Here is a 26,298-nt window from a genome sequence, read left to right as displayed (position 1 = left end):
GTGAAAATTTCAGGCATGCAAAATATTTTGAACTGGAGTCAGCAACCGGTAGGACTGCCTCTGGATGGCCTCCGGTTTTGCTGTCTGTTGTTAGCATGTGTTTAGATTTCCTTTTGCAATTAAAAAGGTAGTTTTCAAACACTAAGAAGAGTGATAACTTAAATCTCTAGCCACTCTAAAAATTCTCCTACTGGACTAATGGGGACATGGAAAGAGGTGAGCCATCACGCTGCTCTGCCCACTAAAGCCTCTTTGTAGCCTCTTACCTGGTCCTCATTCCCGCTCCCCCTCCCCCAGCACCAGACACAGAGGCTAGATCCCAGGCCACAAATGTCCTGGGGAGTTTCAACCTCAGACCTGCTCCAGGCCATTTAACAAGGCTTCACAAATACCCGGCCCTGACAGCACATAACATTCATAAACGCCAAGTAACATCTTTGCTGATGACGCCTGATTTATGTGCAGGACTCAAAGATGTGCTGTCACATGGACTATTGCATCTTGGCCTTTTTGGCAGGGTATCAAAAGGCACCATTCAGTATGATACATATCCTTCCCACTGGTGTGGAAAATATCCTATGACCCGAGTTTCACAGGACGATGAGTAGAGAGCATTAAACGCTGACTCGGAGGGCTCTTCTGCACAGCTCATTGGGTGCTGAGGTTCCAGTTCATTTGTTTAAAAGGTTTAACTCCCCAAGAAGGCAACTTTTTGCAGGTCATGGATTCTAGGATAATTAAAATTCGTACTCTGAACAGTCAGAGAAATATGTTCTTTGACTAAACTTATCCCTGTTTACTCTAATTTGAGACATTCACTCCCAGCACTACACCCACCTCTTCTCCTAAGATCTCATAAAAGGTCCTCACAACTCACATGTAAAAGAAAATACCACCCAATTCAGTTATGTGCCACCATTTGACTACAATGAGTGGGATTTCCTGTCCTCTCCTCCCCCAACTCCTTTCCTCCCTCCCAATCTCTTATTCTTCAATATCCCACCAGCCAGCCTTTCCTTTCATCTCTACAGTTTTGAAACACAGTCATTTATATCTGGGAAGACAGAAGGGGTTGAAAAGAACTTTAGCTTCATTTTCTCTAGGGAGTGATGCAAAAATGCACTGGGATTCCTTAAGCCTCATCTCTTTACTATGTAGTAGGCATTGAGTTTATTAGGCAAAATAACAGATGATCTGCTCAGGTCAAAAACAGTACATAAAATAATTTATTGGCCAGCTGCAGCTATTGACTTCAATTACATAAGGCTATATATATGGTCTTTGGTAAACTTGACTAGATTATAACATCAAAAATGCACATACTTGCAGAATAGAAAATAAGAGTTTGAGAAACAAAACCTATTACAAAACAAACACATCATCTGGTTTTTGGCTTGCCCCTTTTGCACCAATCCTACTATATAATTTATATACTCACTCTCTTCCGATGAGGACTAATTTCTAGCTTCATCACCGCACATTTGTTTAAAGTATTTAGACGCCTACAGAGCAAAGAAATAACATTAGCAAAGATAGGCAACCACTCACTGATGGGTGGATAAATATTTTTTTCCAAACAATTAACATATTTAATGAGTTCTTTGAACCCATTAATATCTGTAATCTAGAAGAGTATTAGAAACTTCTTTAAAAGTGAGTAGTTTAAAATACCTTTATATTTAAATTTTTCACGTAAATTTAATTTGAAGTATTTTATGGTGAAATGGTGCACTGCTATGGTACTGTCGGGTGTCTCTAATTCTTTGTGGAACAAACAATTGTCATCAAGTTGTTCTCACTGAGAACAATTATTCTTGTAATAATCCTTATGTTGAGCATCAGGGAGCTCCACACACAGTGCCAAGAAATAAAAGCCTATGGTGTCTCCTTTCGTTGACACAGAAACAGCAACAAGGAACGAAGTACAGTGGTCTGCAAAATAAGCAGTGTATTCTATCTCTAATCAAAATTAAAATAAAAAATAAAATAAGCCTTAGGTATCTCTGATGAATAATAATCTTGGACAGTCTGTTTTAATATTTTACAGTGTTCTTGTACACAAAGGAAATTGGAGCCCTCTCTAATATTCAATTATTTTTATAACTTCCTGTATAGGACAGAGTAACATTTGATATAGTCACACAGCAAGAGGACAAATGATCATTTTAAAATTTTGTATACTGTAACTTTTATTTTAAGGATCAAAATCTTATTGAGTTCAGAAATTAGTACTTAGATCAGATTCTTCTTTGGAACAGGAGTCACATTTTAACTTTGAATACTTTTCTCATCCCTGCCAAATGGTAATGTCAACTTAAAATTAGAGAAATAATTTAGTTTCATTGAAAATGAAATACTTAAAAAAAAAAAAAAAACCCTCACAAGGAAACAACGCAATAGCTGAAAAAAGAAACTCTTTAAACATGCTGGACTAAATGGCATGTAAAGTGTGAGTGACAGCCCTTCAGGCCCCAATTTTCCAACATCTTCCTGATGATCATCACTTGGTCTTCTTCAAATGAACCTGTCACGTGGCTGACTGCTGTCTCCTATCACAAAAATCCCCACCAGTTTTTCCTAAAATTGCAATTCTTACCTTTTCATAGTATCCTATGAAAGAGCATTTAATTCACACAAATTCAAACTGACCATGAGACCTCCACAAAGATTTATCTTCCTGATCCTGTTCCTGCAGCTTGTCTAGCAACTTTGATGCACCAGGATAGAAAGTATTCTTGCCTGCCTGATAAGCCTGCCTTTGATTTCATACATTATACGGGAGCCTGTTTATAGAATAAACAGAGATAGCTCAGAGCACCCATGTTCAGAAAAATTCTCTCTTGTTGATGGGGAGGGAATGAAAATAAATAACCAAAAAAAGTCTGCAGACTTTAAAATGAGTGGATATAAGGTCTCTTTCTTAGGGGCATCAATTACTTCAATGACTTATACCCAACGGTGTTTTGGGTCTCAAATGTTTTTAAGATTTAAAGAATCCGGAATGGTTACAGTTAGTTTAGGTCTGGGTTCCATTAATCAAAGCTGTAATCAAATACCCACTTGACTTCATTTGGGCTTTACTGGTTGAGTGGTGTTTATAACCAAATTTACTAGGCATGTAGGTCTATGCAGTGGGGGAGGGGCTTAATTTCACAAATTCTAGATTTGAGTCAAACAAAAAAAGACCCAGGAGGCCAATTTTATAAAGGTCCATATTATCTTTTTATGTTGGTAGCACTAAACTAATGGCATTGTAATTCTGAAGCCCAGAGTTATTCCCTGGGGTTTCTGTGGTTTTCCTCTATCCCCTCGGACTTCCAAAGAATGCCCACTGCTGGGACCTCACTTACAGAGAGACAGAACTGATATTAAATCATAGTTCTAGCAAGACAAATCGGGGCCCATTCAGAGTCAGGCACTTTGGTAGGCACTTCATATGTAGGATTTCATCATCACAACGCTATGGTATAGATTTTACAATTTACCTTCATTTTATAGGTGAGAAAATGGGGGCTTAGAGAGGTCACAAACATTGTCCAAGGCCACAGGATTACAATGTGGTGGCTCTGGCACTCAAACTCAGTTATCTTCTGCATTCCTTTCTAAAATAAATACGAATGATCGTAATAAATGAGAGCAACTTACATCCTCAGTATGATTCCTCAAATAGTGGCTGATGTGCTGATATCAGAACCCATCTGTCCAGAAGCCTGGGCGATTCCTATCCCCCTGAGGACCCGCCCAGGCTCAGCTCCACAAGAATGTGTCCCTCTTATCTCCCGGGCAACTTGGACCCTGCTCCCAAGAGGGAGGGAGCCCAGGGTGGGCTATCAAAGCTTCAAGAGTTTTGCAAGCACTCTGATAAACGGACAGCAGGTGAGGAGAGGATCTAGGCCCCATTGTATTCAAAATTAAAACAGGGGAAAAAAGACCAATTTCCCCAAAAGACCTGACAAATAAAAACTGCTCCAATTTGTAAAGATCTTTTCTTGTAGTTAGTGCAATTGCTTTAAAAAAATTACTCACTTCCCTTTTAACAGACCAGAAATCATAACAAAGTTAAACTCAACTACAAGGTAGGCTGCTTTGCGTGGCTTAGGCATTTCCAGGGCTGTTTTACAACCGAGAGCATACTGAAGATGACAGTGTGGAAATCTACTTTTCATTATACGATTGTCACTTGATTTATATTATTCTTTGACGTGTTTACAGGAGGCATTTAGAAGTTTTAATTCCAAAGGAAAGTAGCAATTTGGAGTATTTTTTAGAACTTACAGAAAGACAAAAAGCATTTCAGAAGAGGTAACCTGGTAGTAGATTACAGCTCACAATTAACATTATCTGTGCATGCTTTAAGACAAGCTAATCATTCCTCCAGTTTGACTACTGCGTGTAACTCCCTTGCAATCTTGGCCTTATCATTGGAGTTGGATTATATCGCAAAGCTAGCAAGACTGGGCCAAAGCCAATCTCTCCAAGGAAATCTCTCCCAAAATCCCTTACAGTATGAATGTAAGAATGTTGGTTAGCAATTTAAATCCAAAAAACCTTGTAGTCCCATAATTGTAACTTTTGGTTATTACCAAACTTCATATTTAAAGCAGTATCATCATCATTCTCAAAAAAACCCATTAAGTCTATGTGTCTTCTGCCCTAGGTAGAACATGTTAAGAGATCAGCTCCGACCTGCGTCTCAATCGAAGGAGGTATAAAATCTGTAAATGTTATAGGTACATCAGTAATTTTAAGCAGAATGCTAGCGCTGGCATATGCATGGGATCATTGGTGACATCCATGCACAAAATATGGTCCAAGACAAGGGTAGGAAGAAGGGTGGGAAAGAGAAACTCATGCAAGATTTTTGTAAACTTTTAAAACTGAATTTCTGTAATTGTACTGCTACGTATATTTAAAATCAACTGTTACCTGAGCAAGGCAAAAGATGAAAATATAGAAAGTTTATCAGTCTAGAGAGAACTTCACAAGCCACAAGGCAAAATTTCAAAGGGCACTATAGTTTCATTATTTGCTGGCCCCTGAATTCCACAGGCTGAGAAGGTATTTGGAATAGGCAGTTCTAGCAAATGAGGTGAATCGACATAATCAATAGAACAAGTATCTGAGCTACACTGCTGACGACTCAGAACTTGCAACACATTTCAAAGAAGGTGCTTGAAATACACAGTAGAGGGTTCACATCTTTTTCTCCTGAACATTGGTTTAGGGTTCTCAAAAGGGGAATCATATTCATGAAACATCTATTTATGTGAACATATGGACAAGAGCCCTTGAGTTTTCCATTGCAAACAAGCTGATGACTGTGAATTCTGACGAATTTCATTTTTCTGAAAGTCCGCCCCCAAGCCTTTCTGCACGTACTCAAATTTGGGCCTGATAATTTAAATTTTTTTTTTTTGATAATTTTTAAAGTGCTCCGACATCCATCACTGTGTTTCCTTCTCATAGATAACCCGTGATATGTTATTCTACCTATGAGAGAAAACTGAAGTCCACCCAGAATACGCTGTGGAGTCTGAAAACAGATGAAGCTCCAGTTTCTTTCTGGCTTCTCCTTTCACAAAATATCTAGGAGGAAGATTTATTCCCTTCAAAGGGAGGTGACTTCTGGAAAGGTACTCAGAACCAATAAAAATCGCAAAGTGTAGAGGAGGCTTTTCCCTTCAGAAGAGGAAAACTAAATTTCAAACTGATATTCCAAAGGAAAAAAAAAAGTATTCAAGAATTTAATCATGACCCTTTGGGCTGAAATGTTGCAGTGATATTTTTATGACCCAGGAATTCCTAAGCTGTGGCTGCTGTTCAGAGGGTCCATTCCCTAAGAGGCTTACAATGTGTGAAATGGCTGATCTGATGCAATGCTTAAATATTTCTTAAGATGCATCTTACGAGTGAAATCATTTATATGCATTATCAACAGTGATGAATTGAAAATAAATTAATTCTGCCCCAAAGCTAAGCATTAAAACATTTAAAAAATGTCTACAGTGATTCATATTCCAGAGGCTGACGTTTTCCCCTCCCAAAACTGCACCCGTGACATTTTTTCATTCCAGATGACATAGCTATGATATTACACACCACAGCAAAGGACTTGGAATTAGGTTTCTTTTAGAAAATGTGTACATACCCTGTATAATTCTAAGAGGTTATTTAATTGGACTAGAATAGTGGCAGTGTTTGTTTCTGTGCTTAATGTGACATTTTTTTTCTCTCTTAAACCATGAAAACTAGCCTATTCCACATACCATTCTAAACATGCTCTCTTTCCTGCAAACCACTGCTTAAAGTTGGCTGCTTCAAATAACATTGTATTACATAGGAAAGGCAAAAAAAAAAAAAAAAAAAAAATTGTTCTTTCAAGACCCACCACTCATTTCTTTACCTACAAAGAGGAAAGAAATATGGGATGTCATTCTACCTTACTGATGTTTTTCCAAGTGAAAATGAATACTGAAATTTAAAAAAATAGTTATTTCACTTTTACAATCAAATGAACCTATGTGAAATTTGTCTGTGTATAATTTCTTTTCCCAGAATTCAGTTTTTAGGACTTTTATGTTTTGAGAAAAATTACAAAGGATGACTAACTTAAAATGCATCAAAATGTTATGAAGAGGCTCATGCCTGTAATCCTAGCACTTTGGGAGGCTGAGATGGGAGGATCGCTTGAGCTCAGGAATTTGAGACCAGCCTGAGCAAGAGTGAGACCCCATTTCTACTAAAAACAGAAAAATTAGATGGGTGCAGTGGCATGTGCCTGTAGTCCTGGTTACTTGGGAGGCTGAGACAGGAGGATCTCTTGAGCCCAGGAATTGGAGGTTGCAGTGATCTATGATGATGCCACTGCACTCTAGCTGGGGTGACAGAATGAGACTCTGTCTCAAACCAAACCAAACCAACCAAACAAACAAAAAAACAGTCACGAACAGTTTAGTTTGCAAGAGTCATCAGTGTTCTGTCCCCTACAGGTTTTATTACTTCCACTTCACTAAAACCTACAAGCTGCTACTCAACTTGAAGACCCACCAGCACCATGAACAAGAATTTCTGACAGTTTTATTCACATTTCACATCATTTACTGTCTGTTTCCTGTATGTTAAAGACTGTGCTGAGTTATTTTATAGCCTTATTTAATCTTATCTTTATTTTATACCTGGGGAAACTGAAGAGGGTCAGAAGAGTTTTCCTGGAATTTAAGGGATGGTCCTGTTTCTATATGTCATAACCTCCAGCCCCCTTTTATTCCTCAGAATGTGCTGAATTTCCATGCAATACAGTAGCAGCCCCGACTCTGTTGGGGTACCCGGTTGGGGCTGTGCAGTCAATCACATCACCTTTTAAAAAACCTTATTCCAAGTTTCCAAATCACCTGAAAGTTACCAGTTTCAGCAATCATATCATATCAAATATGGAATGGTATTGTTTGAGGACCTGCTCAGACAATGTGGACGCTATTTTAATGGCAATACCAAATAATGGCATCTTCATTTTTAATGAAAAGGCTTATGATTTATAGCGAAGTAAATCACTATACTATTTGCTAATCAAAGACCTAGCATAATTAGCTAGAACAAAAGCAAACACAACCTATCTCAGTGATCATTACTGTGTTCTTAAAAAATGGAAAAGAAAATAAAAACAGTCAAAACAAAGCATGCATGTTACCTGCATAGAGCCTCAATGGCATCTCTGTCCAAAAAGTCATGCTCTCTCTTGACCAAGGAAATATCAATGGGGAACAGGAGATCTATAAGAAAAATAAAGACAAATATATTTATTGAGCACCTAGGTTATTGCCAAGTATCTCAGTTTAGCAAAGGAGGGTTAAAATGGCCAAAGGAATTTATTGAGAACATACTGTGTGCAGGACATCTCATTCCCTACCAAGTTCTATGGGAGAATAAAGCGACTCAGTATCAGCGTCCTAAAGTAGCACAGGCTCTATGGTGTCTGGAAACTCACTAATTCTTGTCAAAGAGAAGTGGTTCAAAACACTGTTCCACCTTTAAGCAAATCAGTAGGCAAAAAACCCTTGCTATAAACGGAAATTTAAGCCAGAATGAATTCCAGAAGGATGTTCCCTTTTAACGTGGCTGAGGTGGTTTTTTTGTTTGTTTTTTGATTTATTTTTTAAATATGTGTCTTTGCTCACATGTGATCAGGAATGAGTTTACAAAGAAGGGAAAAAAAACAAAAAAACTCCAGGCCAAGTAAAGATCTCCAGAACAATGGCAAGTGGTAGTAAATGGAATCTGATCCATTTGCATGATATCAAGAGCTCAGGAGAATTGGAGATATGCTATTTTTAAACAAATACTAGCACTTCAGTATGGCTTTCCAGGCATTTACACAATTCCCCCTAAAACAAAAGGGGCTAGCTATAAAGTTGGTGCAGAACAAGAGAATCCCATATCCCTTAATCTGTAGCAGAGTTCAATTCTCTCTGAACAATAAAGTTGTATCACAACTGAAAACCAGAAAAGGGGCAAACAGTCAATTCAATTGAAGAATTCCCTTTTCTGTATTGCCTAAAAAGATCCCTTTGTAGATAAATTCACACAAGAGCAGAGAGGAGAAAGACCAACAGCACCACTGTGAAAATTTACAACGGCTCTGAAACTGCCACTAGATAAAGGCGAGTTATCTCTCCCTTTGGAGTTCCAGCTATTAGGGTAAATAATGGGCCTTCCCAGAAGAATCGCTTGCACAGTACCAAGAGTAAGAGTGCCTCTGTGCAGCTCTGGGGGCCAGGCGAGGGCAAACAGGAAACCGGGATCACCATAATCTAAAAAATCCCTTTGGCCTTCAAAATGGCTAATGCTGCATATGGTGATGCACAAGGCCATCAGTAGTTTTGGAGATGCAGGTGATTAGTAATGTTTTAGTTCTTGGGCATGCATAGACTGTTCATTGTGTTTTTATTGTTTCTAACTCCTGATCACTGGTTTTACAGAATGGTATGGAATTCCTTATTCCTAGCAATCTATTAAATATTTTCTAGAGATAATACTTACAGAGTGCCTTTTTTTTTTTTTTTTTTTACAGTGTTACAAACTATCATAAGGAGTGTTAATTTATAGCCTATTCTTTTTTCGGAGGGCAAGAGTTAGGTTACTGATGTTGTTCCCTGAATAATACAGGCAGACCAGGGAGGTAGCTATAGCCCAAAGTTTATGAATATATAAAATTGAGTATCACAGGATTACATTTATTAATTTATAGACCACATCTCTCTTAGGCAAATGATCAGTGGCACCTTTATAGCAGAAATACAAGAGGAGGCTAAATAGTCAATGTAAACTACAGCATTAGTAAATGAAGCAAGACAGACTAAAACTGGTTGATGGTTGTGACACTGTATTTCACTATGGACAGACACCAAGATCTCTAAGTATTAAATAATAGAGCCAATATTAAAGAATATGTTTTTTATTATAACATCAGATCTGTAAATGTAAACTGAAAAGCTCACATGCCTGTTCCATATATGGGAGAAAGTGACCGTGTTATTTTTGCAATTTCTAACTTCTTGTACTCAGAGCTGTATTTTAGATTACTTTTCTGATCCAGATTACTTCACAATTCTTTTTTTCTGTTTTTAAATCGGGTAGGGACTAAATTCAAGTAAGGAGAGAACAATTAAATTAATAATTGTCTCTTATTTGCCGAGACAGTTCTCTGAAAGGGCTAGCTTTTAAAAGATGATAGTTTATTGATGTACAGAAGAAGTTCTCTGAACCCAACTTCCAGCTTGGGTTGAGAGGCAGGAAGTATAAATTGCTAAGTACCAAAATAAAGCTAAACAGGAAGGCAAGGAATGTGTGGGTTGGTATGTGGTGTATGGGATGTATGTACTCTCCCTGCACACAGTGGTGGGAGGAAGGGAAGCTGTGATAGCCCAGATTTCCGGAACAACAAGCAGTGTACCTCAAAAGTAGGTTTATGCTTCAAAAGATTCGTAAACATGAAGGGACCCCCAATGTAAGTTGTGAAAATGCCATCTGCATTTTAGGATTGGTGAAAAAGTGGGACAGAGACTGGAATTGGGTTTTAGCAAACATACATCACAAGAAAGAGCCACTTGGCAGCAAATCAACACCAAAAATAAGCATAATTGAAGGAAATTTAATTTCTAAACAGGAGAACAAAAGGACAGCCACTTTAGTGCCACTGCAAATGCAATTATCTTTCTCTATTTCCAGTAGAGCTGTGAATTGAAAATCCAATAGAATGCTGCTCCCCTCCCCTCCAAAGCCCTCCTGAATGTTAACAGGTCGAAAATTCTCTCTAAAGGAAAGATAAGCAGCTCCAAATACCTTTAGAAAAAAAAAAAAAAAAAGGAAGGAATTGGAAATATTCTCCGAAATGAAGGAATAGTAGAATATTTTTATATAATCTCACAAAATAATTCAGGATCCATCTTTATGGAAAAATGTTATGTAATTAATCTGGGTTGCAATTAGGAAGACCAGGTATTGTAAATTAAAAATCACTTCACTATTCACATAGTCTTTGTTTGAAAATTACCCATAAAATGGAATTCACTACTTCACAGCTGTAATTGTTTTAAATTGATTTCATAGAGAGTATAATAAAACTCCTATTTCAGTGAACAGCCCATTCATCTCAGCAAGCACAGAGCACATGCTCCTCAGGGTATTAGAGCCAGACTTGAGGTGTTCTTCACCTGTTAGCCTCAGCATCCAAGAAATCCCTAGGGCACTAAAGCAGTAGTAAGAATCTAGCCAAGATCCCAATATTTTCTTTAAAAAGATCTATTTTTCTTAATTAAAAAATTGAGTGCCACAGAAAAAAATAATATTCATCAAAAGAAAATCTAAAGAAAAGTAAAATGCCTAATGACAAACTGTGGGAAAGATATCTACAACACACCATCGACAAAGGATTAGTATTTAGAATAAACAGCTCTTATAAATCAGTAAGTTTCTATTTCTTTTCTATCTTTCTTTCTTTCTTTTTTTTTTTTTAGACAGAGTCTTGCTCTGTCACCCAGGCTGGAGTGCAGTGCAGTGATCATAGCTCACTGCAGCCTCGAACTCCTGGGCTCAAAAGTGAGGATCCTTGTATATTATCGGTAGGAGTGAAAACTGGTATAAGCTCTTTCAGAAAAAGAGCTTGCATTATAAAACTGAACATACATATTCTTTGCTACCAGGTATACAGGAAAGATAACTTATTACAGACGTGCTACAAGAGATAGGTACAAGAATGTTCAGAAAAGAACAGTTATAAAAGCAAAACAGAAAAAGCCGAAATGCCCACCCATCAGAGTGTGGATATGTCCACACCATGGAGTATTATAAAACAGTTAAAGCAAATGAATAACAGTGACAGTGTAGAAGAATCTTTACAATATTAAATGAAAAAATTAAATCCTGTAAGATTACATACAGCATGATACACTTGGTAAAAAGGTAAAAACAATTTTGTAAAAATATACTTTTCAGGAAAGGCAACAAAATTATATGAAAGGAATGCAAGAAAAGAATAAACAGGTTTCAGGACCATGGTTACTTTGGGTAGGCCTGGCAGAGGGAGAGACTGGGAGAGTGCATGGGTGTGTTATTATCAAGGTGCTGGCTTTTGAGTGGTGGAGGTCTTAGCTGCTTACTACTTTTTTTTTTTTTTTTTTGATACAGGGTCTTGTTCTGTCGCCTGGGCTAGGGTGCAGTGGCGTCATCATAGCTCACTGCAACCTCAAACTCCTGGGCTCAAGTCATCCTCCTGCCTCAGCCTCCCAAGTAGCTGGGACTATAAGCAGGCATGAGGCTAATTTTTCTATTTTTTTTTTGCAGAGACAGAGGTCTCACTGTTGCTCAGCCTGATCTCGAACTCCTGACCTCAAATGATCCTCTTGTCTCAGCCTCCCAAAGTGCTAGGATTACAGGTGTGAGCCACAGCACCTGCCCTACATTATTTTTTTAAATGAAATATTTAAATAATAAAATTTCTGGAAATAAGTCATAAATCAATAATGATCATGAACCAAGTACTATGATTATGCCAATTAAAAAGGACGTCATTCCCAGCTTACCTTCATACAGTTGCGCATACTGGGGGAAACCCGTTGCCCGCAGCCAATCACATGCTTCCTTGGCTTCAATTTCTAGAACAGAACAGAAGAAAGAACTGTTTAGCCATGTCCTCAGTATGCTTCTTTTTCTCTTAATAAACTTTGATTTTGTTATATACGCAAAACATGACCTCTGTAGAAAATATAGATAAGCCAAAAAAAAAAAAAAACAACAAAACAAAAACCTAAAACAAACCCACTTAATTCAAAATGGTTTAAATTGTTATGCATCTTTTCTCATTTTTTCACATGTATATAATTATGTATTTTTCCTTTAAAAAAATAAAAATGGGGTCCCAGGAGTTAAGTTACTAGGTGCTGCTTCTGGAGTGCTCTGGTTACAAACAGTTATGAAAATAAGGCATAATGAGAAAGTTGAAGAGGGATTAAATAATTTTAAACCTGGCTGGCCTCTCGCTTGGTTGCTTTTCACTTCAACAAAAGGCCACCAAGTATATCTAACATCCTAGAATAGAATTTAACTGAGCAAAGTAACAGACTTTCTGACACCCAGGGGACAGGTGGTTTAAAAGCCCCCAATGTGACGCTGTGCCTTCAGGTGTGTGGGTATTAACTGGGTATCAATCCAGCAGGAGAGGTGCAGGCTGTCAAGTAACGTGAGGGCATGAAGTCAATAAATCCCACAATCTTGGCAGGCTGAAATGGCTAATAAAGCTTCGACTTCCCTGTGGTTTTAACATCTTGTAGATAGTATTGATAAACAGAAAGGCCAAGAGCAACTGACACACTGTGTTAAAACCTCACTCAAGCACATATTTACAATCCCGTTAACACTGACTCATAGACGAGGTCCTAGGCACATTAATTAGTTTCTCTGTTTGCACAGAGAATATTCCTTTCAACTTTTCCTCCCACCTTCCTCGGGCCATTAGAGTACTTAGTTATGTAAGACTATTCACTCATTTATAAAGGACATGCTTAATCTATCCCAGATTCAAATTTTCATTAAGCATCTCTCCTCTGAGCCAGATGGGAGACCAATAGGCAGCAGTAGAATTATACACATCCTACTTTTGTCCCCTGAAACTTTATGGTTTCAAAGCGTTTTTCACTTACTATTTCATGAGTTCCTTGGCCTTTAAAGCTAGGTAAGTAAGAAAACAAATTCATTAAAGCAAATGGGAATGTTCTTACTGAGCATACCAAAGAGAAAAAACAACCTGCCATCTTCTGATGAGTTAGTTAATAGCCAAACTAAAAAACAACCATGGCAGTAGAGTGGAAATGAATGGGATGGCAAAGTTGACTTTCATGGATCTTTTCAGTGTAGTGATAAAAGCAGCATTATTAAACCCAAGATTCAAGACTGCATTGGTGGTGAAGGACTGAGCGACATAAATGTGGAAGAACTTCAATGTCTGTACTGAATAAAAGAATATATAAAATTGTCCAATGTGAATCTGAGCTTAACATTTTTTCATGTAGATCCACACCTTGTCTCAGCAAGAAATTAGGGAAATTTTAAATAAAATCATACAGTTTTATATTTTATTGCTGGAAAAACATAGAAGCTCAATATTTTATTTTAAAGAATGAGGAAATTACCTTTTCCATATCTCTTTGTGTTCTCCCTCCACCCAAAAAAATAGATATGGAAAGAAAAAAGTCTGTTGTAAAAGATATTTTAAATAACTCATTTCTTCTGGCCATTTAGAGGTTATTTTTATTGAACAGATTGTTAGACATCGAACAATAGATTGTTTAAAAGTACATGTGCTTGCTTTTTTTTCTTAGTATTTTACTTAATGATTGGTAACTCGAAATCCTCAACGTCCACTCTTTTATGACTATAACTAGACATGACACCAGGACAGCACCTGTATAAAAAGCATTAATTAGACACAGATTCACTAGCCCATTTTGCCACCTATTTAGAGCACATTCCCAATCTTATAAAAATGGTTGCATGTCAAGAGGCACGAAAGATGTAAGATACTCTTTCTCTAAACAACCTTTACATTTATTTATTAATACCTTGCAAAGTGAGTGTTTACTTAATGTCCCAGGTGATTTCAGGAACACACAAATGCATACTGCTGTCTTATAACTCTCTTATTTTCTACCACTAAGAAAATGAGATGCCCCCAAATGACCAAAAATTGATCTAAAAAGCTGTGTCAAACAATCACCCTTAGGGTCACTTGGTTAGAAAGAAATGATGTGAACAAGGCAAGGTTTGCTTCTTCAGCAGATAATTTAATTAACAGCTTACACAATGGCTAAAAAGCAGTTCTTTCAAGAACTGCAGAGGTCCAGTAATTTTACCCTTCTGTTTCTTCATCCTAGAATAGATGAAAATTTGTCTTTCTTTCAGATATGAAACCATGGGAAATAGACAAGTGTATAACTATTTTACATGAAAAAATGCTCACTCATGAAAACTTAGGCTGCATAACATAAACGAGAACTTAACCCACTCTTTCTGTAGAAAGAAATCAGAATTAGAAAACTTTTAAAAGTTGTCACCTATTTTTTAGAAATTGGGATACTTGACCTTATTCTCACCCTTTCCAATTCACAAGTCAAGGGAAAGTACTAACAATCTAATATAAGCACTGATTTAAAAAAAAAAATCAATATTTTAGTTTTATTTAAAATGAAACGAACCTATGTCTACATGCAAGTTAGGTAGCTACAGTGGTCCCCAACCTTTTTGGACCAGTTTCATGAAAGACAATTTTCCACTGAAGGGGGTGGAGGGAGGAGAAGCTCAGGCAGTGAAGTGAGCGATGGGGAGTGGTTGTAAATAACAGATGAAGCTCTGCTTACTCACCTGTCGCAGCTCACCTCCTACTGTGGGCCTCGTTCCTAAGTTTCATGGAAGACAATTAATTTTTCCAGGGATGCGGGGCAGGCAGAGCTCTGCGGCCTGGTTCCTAACAGGCCACGGACCGGTACTGGTGCTCAGCCTGGGGGTTGGGGACCACAGAGGTAGGACACACCCTTTCTAGTTTCACTCCCTGACTCAGGCCATTACTTTCACTCTTATCTCCTAACTAAAACACTGTATCCACCAACTCTGGCTCATCAAACTTCCTGAGTTAAGTTTTGGTCTTTTCTCTCCCTCACAAACTTTGCTGGAGCTCCACTGCCTAACAAAAAATCAAGTTTAGACGCCTCTGCATGGTTTTCAAGGCTCTCCACTTGGCATCCAACCTAATTTTTCAGCTCCCTGGTATTCCTGCATCCTACCCAGTGCTCATCTCCATGCAAACCACCCTGAAGTCCCTGGCCTGAGGTGCCTTCCCATCTGCTCAAGCTCAAATTTCACTCATCCTTCAAGACCCAGATAAAATGTCACCTGCTCCGTGCAGTCTTCCCAGATGCCTCTCAACAGTTCTACCAATAGCTTATTTTATTGAGCGCTTAATGTGTGTAAGGCCCTGTCTAAGCACTGAATGCATATTAGTTCATTTACTTCTCATATGGATTCTAAAATATGGATTACTAATATCATCCCCAAGATAAACACATGGGGAAACAGGCAGAGAAGTAACCACTTCTCCTAAAAACAAGCTTTCTGCCTGTAGTCCCAGCTACTCAGGAGACTGAGATGGGAGATCACTTGAGCCCAGGAGTTCAAGGCCAGCCTGTGCAACATAGCAAGACCCCATCTCAAAAAAATTATATATATAAAAAATAACCTTTCTACATTCAAATGTCATAGTGGGAGAGGGAATTAAAAGTGAACAGAAATGCAAGTTTCTTTCTTCAACACAAGTTTTCCCTTTAAAAATACTGTTTGTAACAACGAACAAAACTTAAAATATTAAAGAAAACCATGTATATATTACATTACTTCAGTCACCTTAACACCTGCCCAATGCTCACTTTGGGGGGCCTCAACTGGCCCTCAGGGCATGATTTTCCCTTCAGTATAGGTGGGGGATAGTGTGAAAACTATGAGGATGATTTGTTAAAAAACATTTCCCACTGGGCGAAAATGCCATTAGAAACTAAAATTACAATGGAAATACAATGAAACTTTTATACCTGGGTTTTCTCTAAGCAAACAACAGACAAATGTGTTAAGGAGGAAACAGGAAATTTTTATTGGAAACAGCTTCAGTCGTCTGTCTGTCGGTTCACAAAGCATTTCTGCACATCAGGTGAATGAGATCCAGGAGACCCTTTTGTGTATGGCTGGGAACCATTAGGGCATATTTGCACATTTCCTGGCATGATTGGGATGACCCTCTCTTCCCATTACCCCTCAACGGCAAGTTGAACAGAAATTCCCCGACCCCAGCATCACGCTGTTGAACTCTGTTGATCTTAGCTGGTTGAGCAACAGTAATTGTGTCTAAACAGGATGTGATTACTTCCATTTTCTGTCCCATCTGTCTGCACAGTGGGAACTCTCAGGTTTCTGCCCTTCTTTGACAACTTGCTATCAAAATCATGCCTCCATGCAAATTCTACTCTAAATTAGTTTTTTTTTAATGCAATTCTAAGGAATTAGAGGAATGTCAGAAAATTCAAGCATTTTCCAGCTTCCTTGGATTTCCTAAAATATGACATACTCGTGGACAAGATACCTGGAAAAGTTAATGATTTTACTGCTAGAGAACCACGTTAGCTGTGTGCAGGCAGGTGGTCCAAACCAAGATTCAGTCCCCTCCCTGTGGTGACAGAGATTCCTGCAAATGGGAAGGAAGATTCTGCTTATTGATTCTCCTGATTACATTACAGGGAGCCAATTTTACAGGGCTGCTGTGCCCCTGGACACCACGGCTTTAATAACAGCCCATCTTTACCTGGTGGGTGGATTTCACAGGGAGGCTCACCTGGAGAAGCAAACCATGGCCTCAAAAACTTGCAGCAAAGCAAGGAGACTTCAGTGACTCTTAACCCTGGATGTGGGTAGGCACCGCCTTAGGGAACTTCTAAAAACATCAACCACCCACTCCCAGGTATTCTGATTTACTCAGTTTAGGGAGGGCCTGGACATTGTATTTCATAAAAGCTCCCTACATAAGTTTAAAGGTAGCCAGGATTGAGGACCACTCAGCCAGGTAACTTTTCTTTGTATTCCTTTGTCTGGACTCTTTCTCCCTAGGATTATCCTAATAGCCTCCCAACTGAACTCTCAGATAAGCCTTGCCCCTTGCTACCCTGCAACATGTCTATCCTTGGCCAAGGATGCCTGAGACACTGAGTTGGTTTTTAATGAAACACGTATTTCATCATGTCACTCCCCTGCTTACAATTCTCTGGTGACTTTCTACTGCCTTTCAGATACAATCCAAACTCCACAGCGAAGACTACAGCCTTAGCAGTTTGGCCTCTGTCTTTCCACTCAGCTCTTGGAAGGCCCCAAATGCAAGCTTCGCCCCAGGCTAACTGCACCCCTTGGAGTCCCAGATGCCCCCCTCTCTCACACACCTCAAGCCCTGAATTCTCTTCCCTCCCTCAAACCACCCCTTCTCCACTCCACCAACCTCTCCCTTCTTAATTCATTTGTATATCCTGAATGACTACTTTTTGCACACAGGAATTACATATCTATTTGTTTGAAGAAGGAAAAGGAAAAAAAAAATCTATTACTATTTTCCCTTCCTTAAAGGCAGACTAAGAACAATAACTTGAATCTCATTCTCTTTGCAATTAATAAAAATAAATGTGAAACCTACACAACTGCCTGGTTATCAAGAGTGATCTATGTAAAACAAATTCCTAGGAAGGCTAAGTCAGAGAATGCATACATTAATATTTATTAAACTCTAATGTTATCTAATCACAGTAAAGATTTTGACCAGCAGTTGGCAGCATTCTTACCCTCAGGTGCCTAAAAAAAATTCCAAACATCTGCTACATATAGTCTGACAAAAACCAGTCAGGAAGCTTCTGGGAGACTGGTCAACTACTAATTCAGTTTTTTAGGCTATGTGGCCTAACAATAGGTTTATTAGTACAGTCTTACGTTTAAGTGAAGCCAATCATCCTGCATTTCCCTGTTCCCTCAGTATTTACTTATTGAACTAGGTGTCCTGCCAGTGGCCCTTAGGGACAGTCAAAGACACAAGGTCCTCCCCAAAGCAGGAAGCCAAGAGGAAAGGTAATTAACTCACAGTTGAGCAGAGGGTGTCTGATGATCCTCTATCTTCTATTTAGCAATGCATTAGCTTCTTAAGGGCTATTCTACGGTCCAGTGTTTGTTAAGTCCCAAGTGACCCTGTGCAGACAGCACCAATGATTCCCCCTTTCACTGGTGAAAGCCAAACTGCTATCAATGGCCCACACATCCTACCCCACTCACCCCATTTCCCTCTGACTCGTTCAGCCACACTGGCCTCCTCCCCCTTTCCAAACTGCTTTATTTTTCTTCTTCCAACACTTATTTATTACATTGATTTTCTGTCTTCCCTTATTGTAAGCTCCACAATGACAAGTTTCTTTGTCTATTTTATTCTCTGATATATCCCAAGCACCCACAACAGTGCGTGGCATACAGCAGTTGCTTAATAAATATTATGGAAATATTTATATAAATCACTGATAGGATATCTGTTCTAATAAAAGTGGTCTTGTTAATTTTCTTGAGCATGATCCACAATAAGAAATACATTTTATATTGTAACCTGGTATACATATGCAAATATGTACATGTGTACATGTGTGTATAAATATAAGTATACATTCATGCATACAAACGTGTATGTAAGTACATGTAAAACTGAAAGGAGTTTCAAACAATACCTACACTAAGTGTTGTAATCTTACATCTTTCTATTGTATTTTTAAAATGCTGGGCCCACTGAGGTGGCTCATGCCTGTAATCCCAGCACTTTGAGAGGCTGAGGCAGGAGGATTCCTTGAAGTCTGGAATTCTAGACTAGCCCGGGCAACATAGCAAGACCCTATCTCTACAAAAAATAATCAAGAGGCTGAGGCTCAAGGATTGCTTGAGTTCAGCAGTTGATGCCTACAGTCTCAGCTACTCAGGAGGTTAGGGCAAGAGGATTGCTTTAGCCCAGTAGTTAAAGGCTGCAGTGAACTATGATTGCACCACTGCACTCCAGCCTGGATGACAGAGTGAGACCCTGTCTCCAAAAAGAAAAAAAAAAAAAATGCTGTTACCTACTAAAGTGACCAATTTGAAATGCACTGTTCTCAGGCACATGCTCATTTTGCCTTTTCTCTAAGACAACCTTTAGAATATGTTCCATTCCTAGATTAATTTTCAAAATTTCTCATCAATTAGATGGAGACATTCTTCCCTCAAAAAACTGGGTTACTAGAAACTGCTTTGGGAGATCCCCAATTTTGTAAATTTATTGAATTTTTTATTGTTAAAATTTCAACTTTGCCTTTTAATGGATTGAGTTCTTGATCTGTCCCATGAAGTTTATGTTCATGTGACAGAGAACACAAAACCAAAAATGTTTGCTTACATCCATATCTAGAGCCCTCAAACTAAAATTAATCTCTGTAGGAAGAAAACACTTTGACACACAGAAATGTCTGAGTTTTACGCTACTTATTGACGGTTCACATTTGTATTTCTGTTACATAGCAGCTTCTTGGATTGCACAGAAGCAGTGAACTGGGTGCTGAAATGCACCTGGGAGGTTTTTTTTTTTATCTATTCTCTTTACAAATGAGGAATCTGGTCCAGAATTTAGGTAATTTGCTTAAGGTTTCAAAGCTACCCAGCTCTCATCCCCAGGTTAGAGCATCTCTTGCCTATTTCAATAGTACCCTCACTTTTAAATCACTGGACTGTTTTTCAGTACTAGTAAGAAATGGAAGTTTGGGGGAGTTTTCTTTTTAAGTTTTGTTTTGTTTTTCTCTCTTCTGCTTGAGGTTTGGAGATAGATATGCTGCTTTCTAGTAAAGAACATTCCTAGAAATAATATAAAGGGGAGAAGGAGAAAGGACCCATTTTCCCTGTGATGTGATGACAACTTAATAAACGGTTTTACCTTGAAAGAAGGAAACCTTGGGAGACACACCCTGCAAGCTTATACCTGGGATTAAGCCCTCCAAATGACACTTTAGCAATGCAGAAATTAAATCAATTGTAATCCCCTTTGGGGATCATATAGTACAGAGTTTGCAAAGTACTGTTTTTAACTCACCAACTGGGAAAAGGCAAGTAGCTCACGAGAAAATATGTGCTCCTCCCTCGCAAAGGCAACATCTCTGGATTAATTTAAACTCATGAGGGACATGGCTTTGCAGGCACCCTGGCCTTGTGTGGATCCAGTTATTTCCAGGAACAGAAAATATCTCGTAACTAATCAAAAATTGGCACTTACTACCCTGCACAAAGAGGCCAAAATGAAATGAAAATAAACTATTAAGGAAATGGATATTGAATCATCACATCTTTCTGTTTCATTTCAAACGGGGGCGGGATAAAAATAAACCTTTGGTGCACAAACACACATCTATCCATGTACACATACACATATACATATTTCTAGTATTCTATGTCAAATATTTATACATTCCAAACGATGCACTAAAAACAATGATTTGGAATAGCTCTTAAAGGACATCTATCTTTAAGTCCATTAAAGATATTTGCAAAGATTAAGAAGACAATTTCAAGAAAGGAAACTAAGTAACATACTTTTAAGTGCCCTTATTTTTCTGAGCCTTATTTTCTTTGTGAAATGAAGCAGATGTTTTAAGATTATATAACCCATTTCCTTTTCAAAATTATTATTCAAGGCAAAATACCTTGTTATAAACCTTAGAGTAACCCGTTTCCATCATGAAAGGTTGGCACATACATCAATTCTTTTTTTTTTTTCCAATGTTACTCTACAAAGGCCAGCTCCCTCATCTTTAGCTTTTTGCCCTGTATTTGTACTATAGCACAGGAAAAAATAAAATACTGTGCAAATTGCAGTGCTACAAAAACCTTAGATTAGAAATAAAAGGGCCCGGGACAACAAGAAATTATAAAACCAAACCTGCTCACTTCTATTTTAGTCCATTCTGACAGAAAAAAGAAAAATCAAGAAAATGAATGAAATATCAAGTTGCCTTACAAAGACCAATGAAAATAAAAACATGGCAGGTACTGTTGAGAGGTATAAGCTACCTCCAGGTATCCCTATGTCTAATCTCAAACAGGAACCACTATTCAATTTGACTTTCTCAGGTTCCCGTTAAAAGTAGTAAGAAAAAATAAGACACTGACTGTCTTCTAGGTGAGCTAAGGAATTATTTTCATCAACATTGCTTGAGACACCCAGCCACCCAAATGAACACAGTCTATTGGTCAAATTTTGACTCAGGCGCATCTATTTAGGTTCCTCCAAACACATTTAAGATCTTCATCTGTGTCTGTCCTCATTTTGTTTACACGAGGTGACCGGATGGGGTCTGAGGTTCCAGTCAACTCACATGTGGCCTTGGACTAATCACTGAACTTCCCCACATCACAGCTGCCCCTCAGCTAGGAAGAAGGACTGATTTTTCCAGGCTGCCTTTGCTCACTTCTGGACTTTCCCATGAAATGACTTTTACAAATGCACAAACCCTACATAAAATTGCTTTTCAGTGCTACGTAGTTTGAAAAAGGGAGTTGTGGATGCTTCCTGAGTTTAGGATTTTTCTAGATACAGGAGGTAAAGATCACTTCACCATTTCAGCATCTTTTATGTATTTTGTCACTTGAGTGTGACAAATGGCACAGCATGGCTGGAGTGCAGCCCAGTGCATGGGCCACAGGCCATTGCACCTCCAGAGTCTCTTCTTCTATCATTTCCTTAGTGCTGTGAGCCTGGGAAATGCTACAACCTCAGGGTGTGGAAAACTTTTGTCCCGGAGACATCCTTTAGAGGCTCCTACAAGGAGAAGGAAGGCGCCTTTCTGACAAGCTTCAGGAAGTGACCTCCAGTCCTCTCCACAGGACACTCAAAGGTGGGGCAGAGAGAGAACAAAATGTGGATGGGAGGTGTCAAAGGCATCTGAGGACTCTGGCTTCACTGACCTCAGCCTTCAGTTAGCTTTTGATTTTCTCCTGGTGGGGGAGGCAGTAGACATGAAAGCCTTTTCCAGGTAGACATATGGATGAAGGGAAAACGAGCCTACTTTCCAGAACAAAAAACAAGGATGAATGATGAAGAGAAACTGATTTCCATTGTTTTGGCTTCACTCTAGTAAGGCATTAATAGTTTACCTTTGGGTGCCCAAGCACTTCATTTCCTCACAGGCAGGCATTCAAATATTTTCAGTGACATCTGGGAGAAAGGTTTCCCTTAGAAATAATATTTTCAAATACTCTCACCAAAGAAAGCATTATTCAGGACAATCAACAGAGGTTAGACTTAGAAAAACGGTAGCCCAGAACACTTCCTCAAATGTTCAAGACTGAGGCTCAAGTCTTTCAATCACTATGCCCCCAGAGAGGGGACATACACAAAAATTGTCATTCCTGGACACTAACATTGTAATTCCCTACCTATGAAATACAAGCCACCACCTCCCCCCCAAACTTCAAAGTAAACTGCAAGGCTCTATAAAGGCCATACCAGAAAATTGACTGCTGCTTGTGAAAGACTAGAAAAATATACAGGCTAAATATATGCCAGGCTTTCTTCCTGTCCACCATTAATTATGATGGCAAGGAAGAAATATCTAGTGAAAAAAATGTTAAAACTGAGTAGGACTAATTAGAGTCCCCCCAGGACTCCCTGCTTGTTATCATTGATTTTGATCATGATAATCCTTAACAATAACACAGGGTCCCACATAAGGAAAAGTGCCAACAGACAGGATGAGTCCCTTCTCAGTCGGGAATCTTAACCCTTCTTCATTAACTGGATCCCTAACTAATTTGAGGTTGAAAGAAAACCCACTGATTGCACTCATACAATGCAGCTACCGTTCCTAAAACATATTTTAACCTTAAAGCACTGTCTTCCTTAAAGGACGAGTAATGCTGAATTCTCTGCATTCTTCCATATGCAATGGCCACAGAGTCAGAAATAGAGACAGTTGTGCAAGTCAGCTCCAGAAAGGCATTTTCCTTCTACTTTCATAGCTAATGGAAAAGAGGAATTTAGAACTATGCTTTTTAGGGCAGAGTGGACATTTATACTCTATGGTTGGGCATTAGTTCACCTTGACCACAACAGGAAGAAAAAAAAATTTAATGTCCTAAATGCTGTATAGATTATTCTTTTGCATTTTAGCCCCCATAGATTCAAACTAAGTATTTTAGGGGCAGATCCTGATAAAATGAGCATTCTGGGAAAGTAAGAGGTACAATTAAGTTTAGACATTAAAGGAATTAATTCTGTCTCTCTCACTGGATCCCAACTCAAGTAATTCAAATCATTGAACTGTGCAAACATTAAAAATGAAAATCACCTTTCTCCCCAGGTCTGCTTTATAATCTCAAGAACAGGCTGGGCATGACCAGTCACACCAGCCAGTCACACCATGGGGCCAGGTTTTGCTCTGATGTTCTGAAGCACTGAAAATTCAGTCTTTAATGATTTGGCAATATCCAGGGAGGAAAGGGAAACATCTGAAGTTATTTTTACTTTTGCAAGTCTTCTGGTTATACAGGGTGAATGGTAGGGTGGACCAAGTATTGTCTGGAGCCTTTCAGGGTCTTTTTTTTTTTTTTTTTTTTTTGCATGGCCTCATTTCCGTCTTCCTGTTGCTAGGAAGGAGAGTAAAGCATGAGAAACTTGTGTTGACAATACTGGACCATCCTGTCCAGCACAAGGCTCTCTTCAAAAAAGTCTGATTCACTTTACCCACTGTACTTTGGATGTCCCCATTCTTCTGGACCAAATCACCCTTCCCTGAATATTTTCGAATTGTGTGTTTACCAGCCTAAGTCATAAAAAAATACCAATCTCATTTAAACATTGCATCATGGCTTAAAATCTCTATGGGGACATGAAGGGAAACCCAAGTACTTATTTCTGCATTTGAAACCACCTCTTGGAACTTCACCAAGCCTCTGATTGGAAGTCATCTCACTGGGGCCTCTCATATCCCCTGTAAGTCCCATTAATAGTTCTACAAATAAGAATTTAAGTACTATATACATTCTTAAACACACTTCACAGTAATAACTTGTTGAATCATAACACGCTGTTCTACTGATCTGGTATATTTTCCAGGAGGACCCAAACAATTCTTTTAATGTAAAAATGCTCTTAAACTTTGCTTGGTCTTTCCTCTTTGAACCACAGTACAGAACAACAAACAAGCAAAAAAACAAAAGCTTTAGATTGAAGGGCAACCTGCTTTTCACCTTTGTTCTAGAGCCATGAGAAAATTCTTTGATTGGTCCAATGTATTAAAACTTGAAACACTGCCTTCAGTTAGTAATAGTTAATTGCTTAACTGTTCAATCTTTTCATTCTTTAAGGAGTGAGTGGTGTTTCTCATAAGATCTACAATTGGGAAGTTATGATGACAAAAGTCACTGAAATCACTCTTCCCATCCACACCAAGTAGAGTTGGAGGCTCTTTGGAGGCAGAAAAACGGTCAGTCCCCCTTTCTTCAACTTCCAGCCTGTTTGGTGTCACATGTTATCCAGCTTGAATTAAAATAACATTTTTTTGTCAAAAGCAAATTTTTAAAAACAGCTGAGAGAGAAAGTCAGTCGGCTGTGCTTCATTTTAAATTCTCTGAACAGTAGTACTAATGCAAAAAGTATGCGTCCAGACTTGGGCCACGCTGTAAATCTGGCATTCCACAATAAAAGTTAATACACGCAATCGCCAAGATTTTCTCAGAAAATGTCTCGAAATAACTTCTGTGCGCACATCTGCTAACCATTTGACACTCGTTCCTCAGGACTTTAGTTCTTCCATTAGGGGGGCTGCTGCCTTACAGGGCACCCCTCTGACCATCTGCTGTAGTCTGCAAGCCAACATGGCACTGGGTGCCTCCCTTAATTCCACACTTATGGTCTGCAAATTATCTCTGCCGAGGACCAGCCTGCAGTCCAGATGGATGGTGAATTAGTCAACCTCTTGGAGCTGCTGATAGATTTACATTCAGAGCATTGCAATCTGCTGGGCTATTATTTTCCCCTCATCCCTTCAAGCAAACAGAATTTTGGAGGAAAAAAATGTAATTTGAGACTCAGTATTCGGCCTTCTCCAGACCTGTGTTTTTTTTCTACTCAAATACGTCATTCATACATGCCACCAGCCTAGGCTGCATTCCTCTATCTCACCAGGACTAGCTGAAGCAATCTCTGAATCCTGAGAATGAACCCATTTGCTAATCACATCGGTTGTAAAAAGACTCACTCAAAGCAAGACTGGGGATGGGGAAGGGAGGGGAAGTGGGACAAAGTCTTGTGCTCCACAATGCAGACTAATGACTATAGGTAAGGGTTTCCTTCCACAGTAATTAGCATAAATTGGGGATTTGTTGAATATCAGTCAGACACCTCGCTAAGCACTTCTACTTGCATTAGCTCATTTGATCCTCACCAACTCCTCGCGCAAAAATACAGTTATTACCCTCCCCCCTTGCAGATCAAGGAAGCACAGTGAGGTCGTGTCACTGCCCAGGTTCGCCAAGCTGGCAGGCTACAGATTCCGACCCTGCCGGCCTCACCCCTGGGCGCTCTCACTCCCCTCGCCCCACAGGCTGTGCGCTGGAAAGACTCGCAGAAACGCAGAAAATTACAAGCAGCAGGGTCGTTTTGCCGCTGTGGGGTGAAGCTCCTTCCGAAGGATCAAAGGCTCGACCCAAGACGTCGGCGGTGGAGACAGGGGCACAGATTGGGGCGTGGGGCAGGGTTCCAAGAAGCCGTCGCCTCGCTACGAAAAAAGTCGGGTCTGGCGGCATGCTTCCTTCCTCTCTCCCGCCCAGGGACTTGCTCCGCGCGCTCCTCTTCGGGGCCAAGGGCGTGGGCATCTCCACCGGGCATTTCAGGAACCCGATTCAGCGGCCCCGCACTCGCGGGCGAATTGTATTCTTTCTAACAGGAACCCCTCACTTGCAAGCTACGGGGCTTGCTAAAATAAATAGCCTCAGCACTCTCCGCGAACCCAAAGCCCCCAACCCAGACTTTCCTGGCCCCCGGTCCGAGTGAATTCCCAGCGTATAAACATCTGACCCAAAAGCCGTTTGAAATGAAAATTAGTTTTTTAATGAACTTACTTTCAAGTAGTGATGTAAAAAAATTTCACGTGCCACTAGAGTCTAAAATATCCCCAG

The 26,298-nt window shown here is 39.2% G+C and overlaps 1 protein-coding gene across 5 annotated transcripts in view; it reads right to left on the bottom strand.

The window, feature by feature from the left end:
• DLC1 (DLC1 Rho GTPase activating protein) overlaps window positions 1–26,298 on the bottom strand; it is a 337,791-nt gene that overhangs the window by 15,153 nt on the left and 296,340 nt on the right. For 4 of the 5 annotated variants that reach the window (XM_069484934.1, XM_069484935.1, XM_069484938.1 and 1 more), the window contains 3 exons: window positions 12,078–12,149; window positions 7,688–7,769; window positions 1,439–1,502 (listed from right to left, as the gene is read on the bottom strand). In XM_069484934.1, the coding sequence (XP_069341035.1) occupies window positions 1,439–1,502; window positions 7,688–7,769; window positions 12,078–12,149 (218 nt within the window). Of the gene's footprint in view, window positions 1–1,438; window positions 1,503–7,687; window positions 7,770–12,077; window positions 12,150–26,298 lie in introns of those variants that run through there. The other variant, XM_069484939.1, reaches the window with a different exon arrangement.

The sequence above is a fragment of the Eulemur rufifrons genome, chromosome 12, assembly GCF_041146395.1.
Source record: "Eulemur rufifrons isolate Redbay chromosome 12, OSU_ERuf_1, whole genome shotgun sequence".
Taxonomy (NCBI): domain Eukaryota; kingdom Metazoa; phylum Chordata; class Mammalia; order Primates; family Lemuridae; genus Eulemur; species Eulemur rufifrons.
The sequence above is the reverse complement of the archived record's forward strand: the minus strand, read 5'-3'. Positions and strand labels throughout refer to the sequence as shown.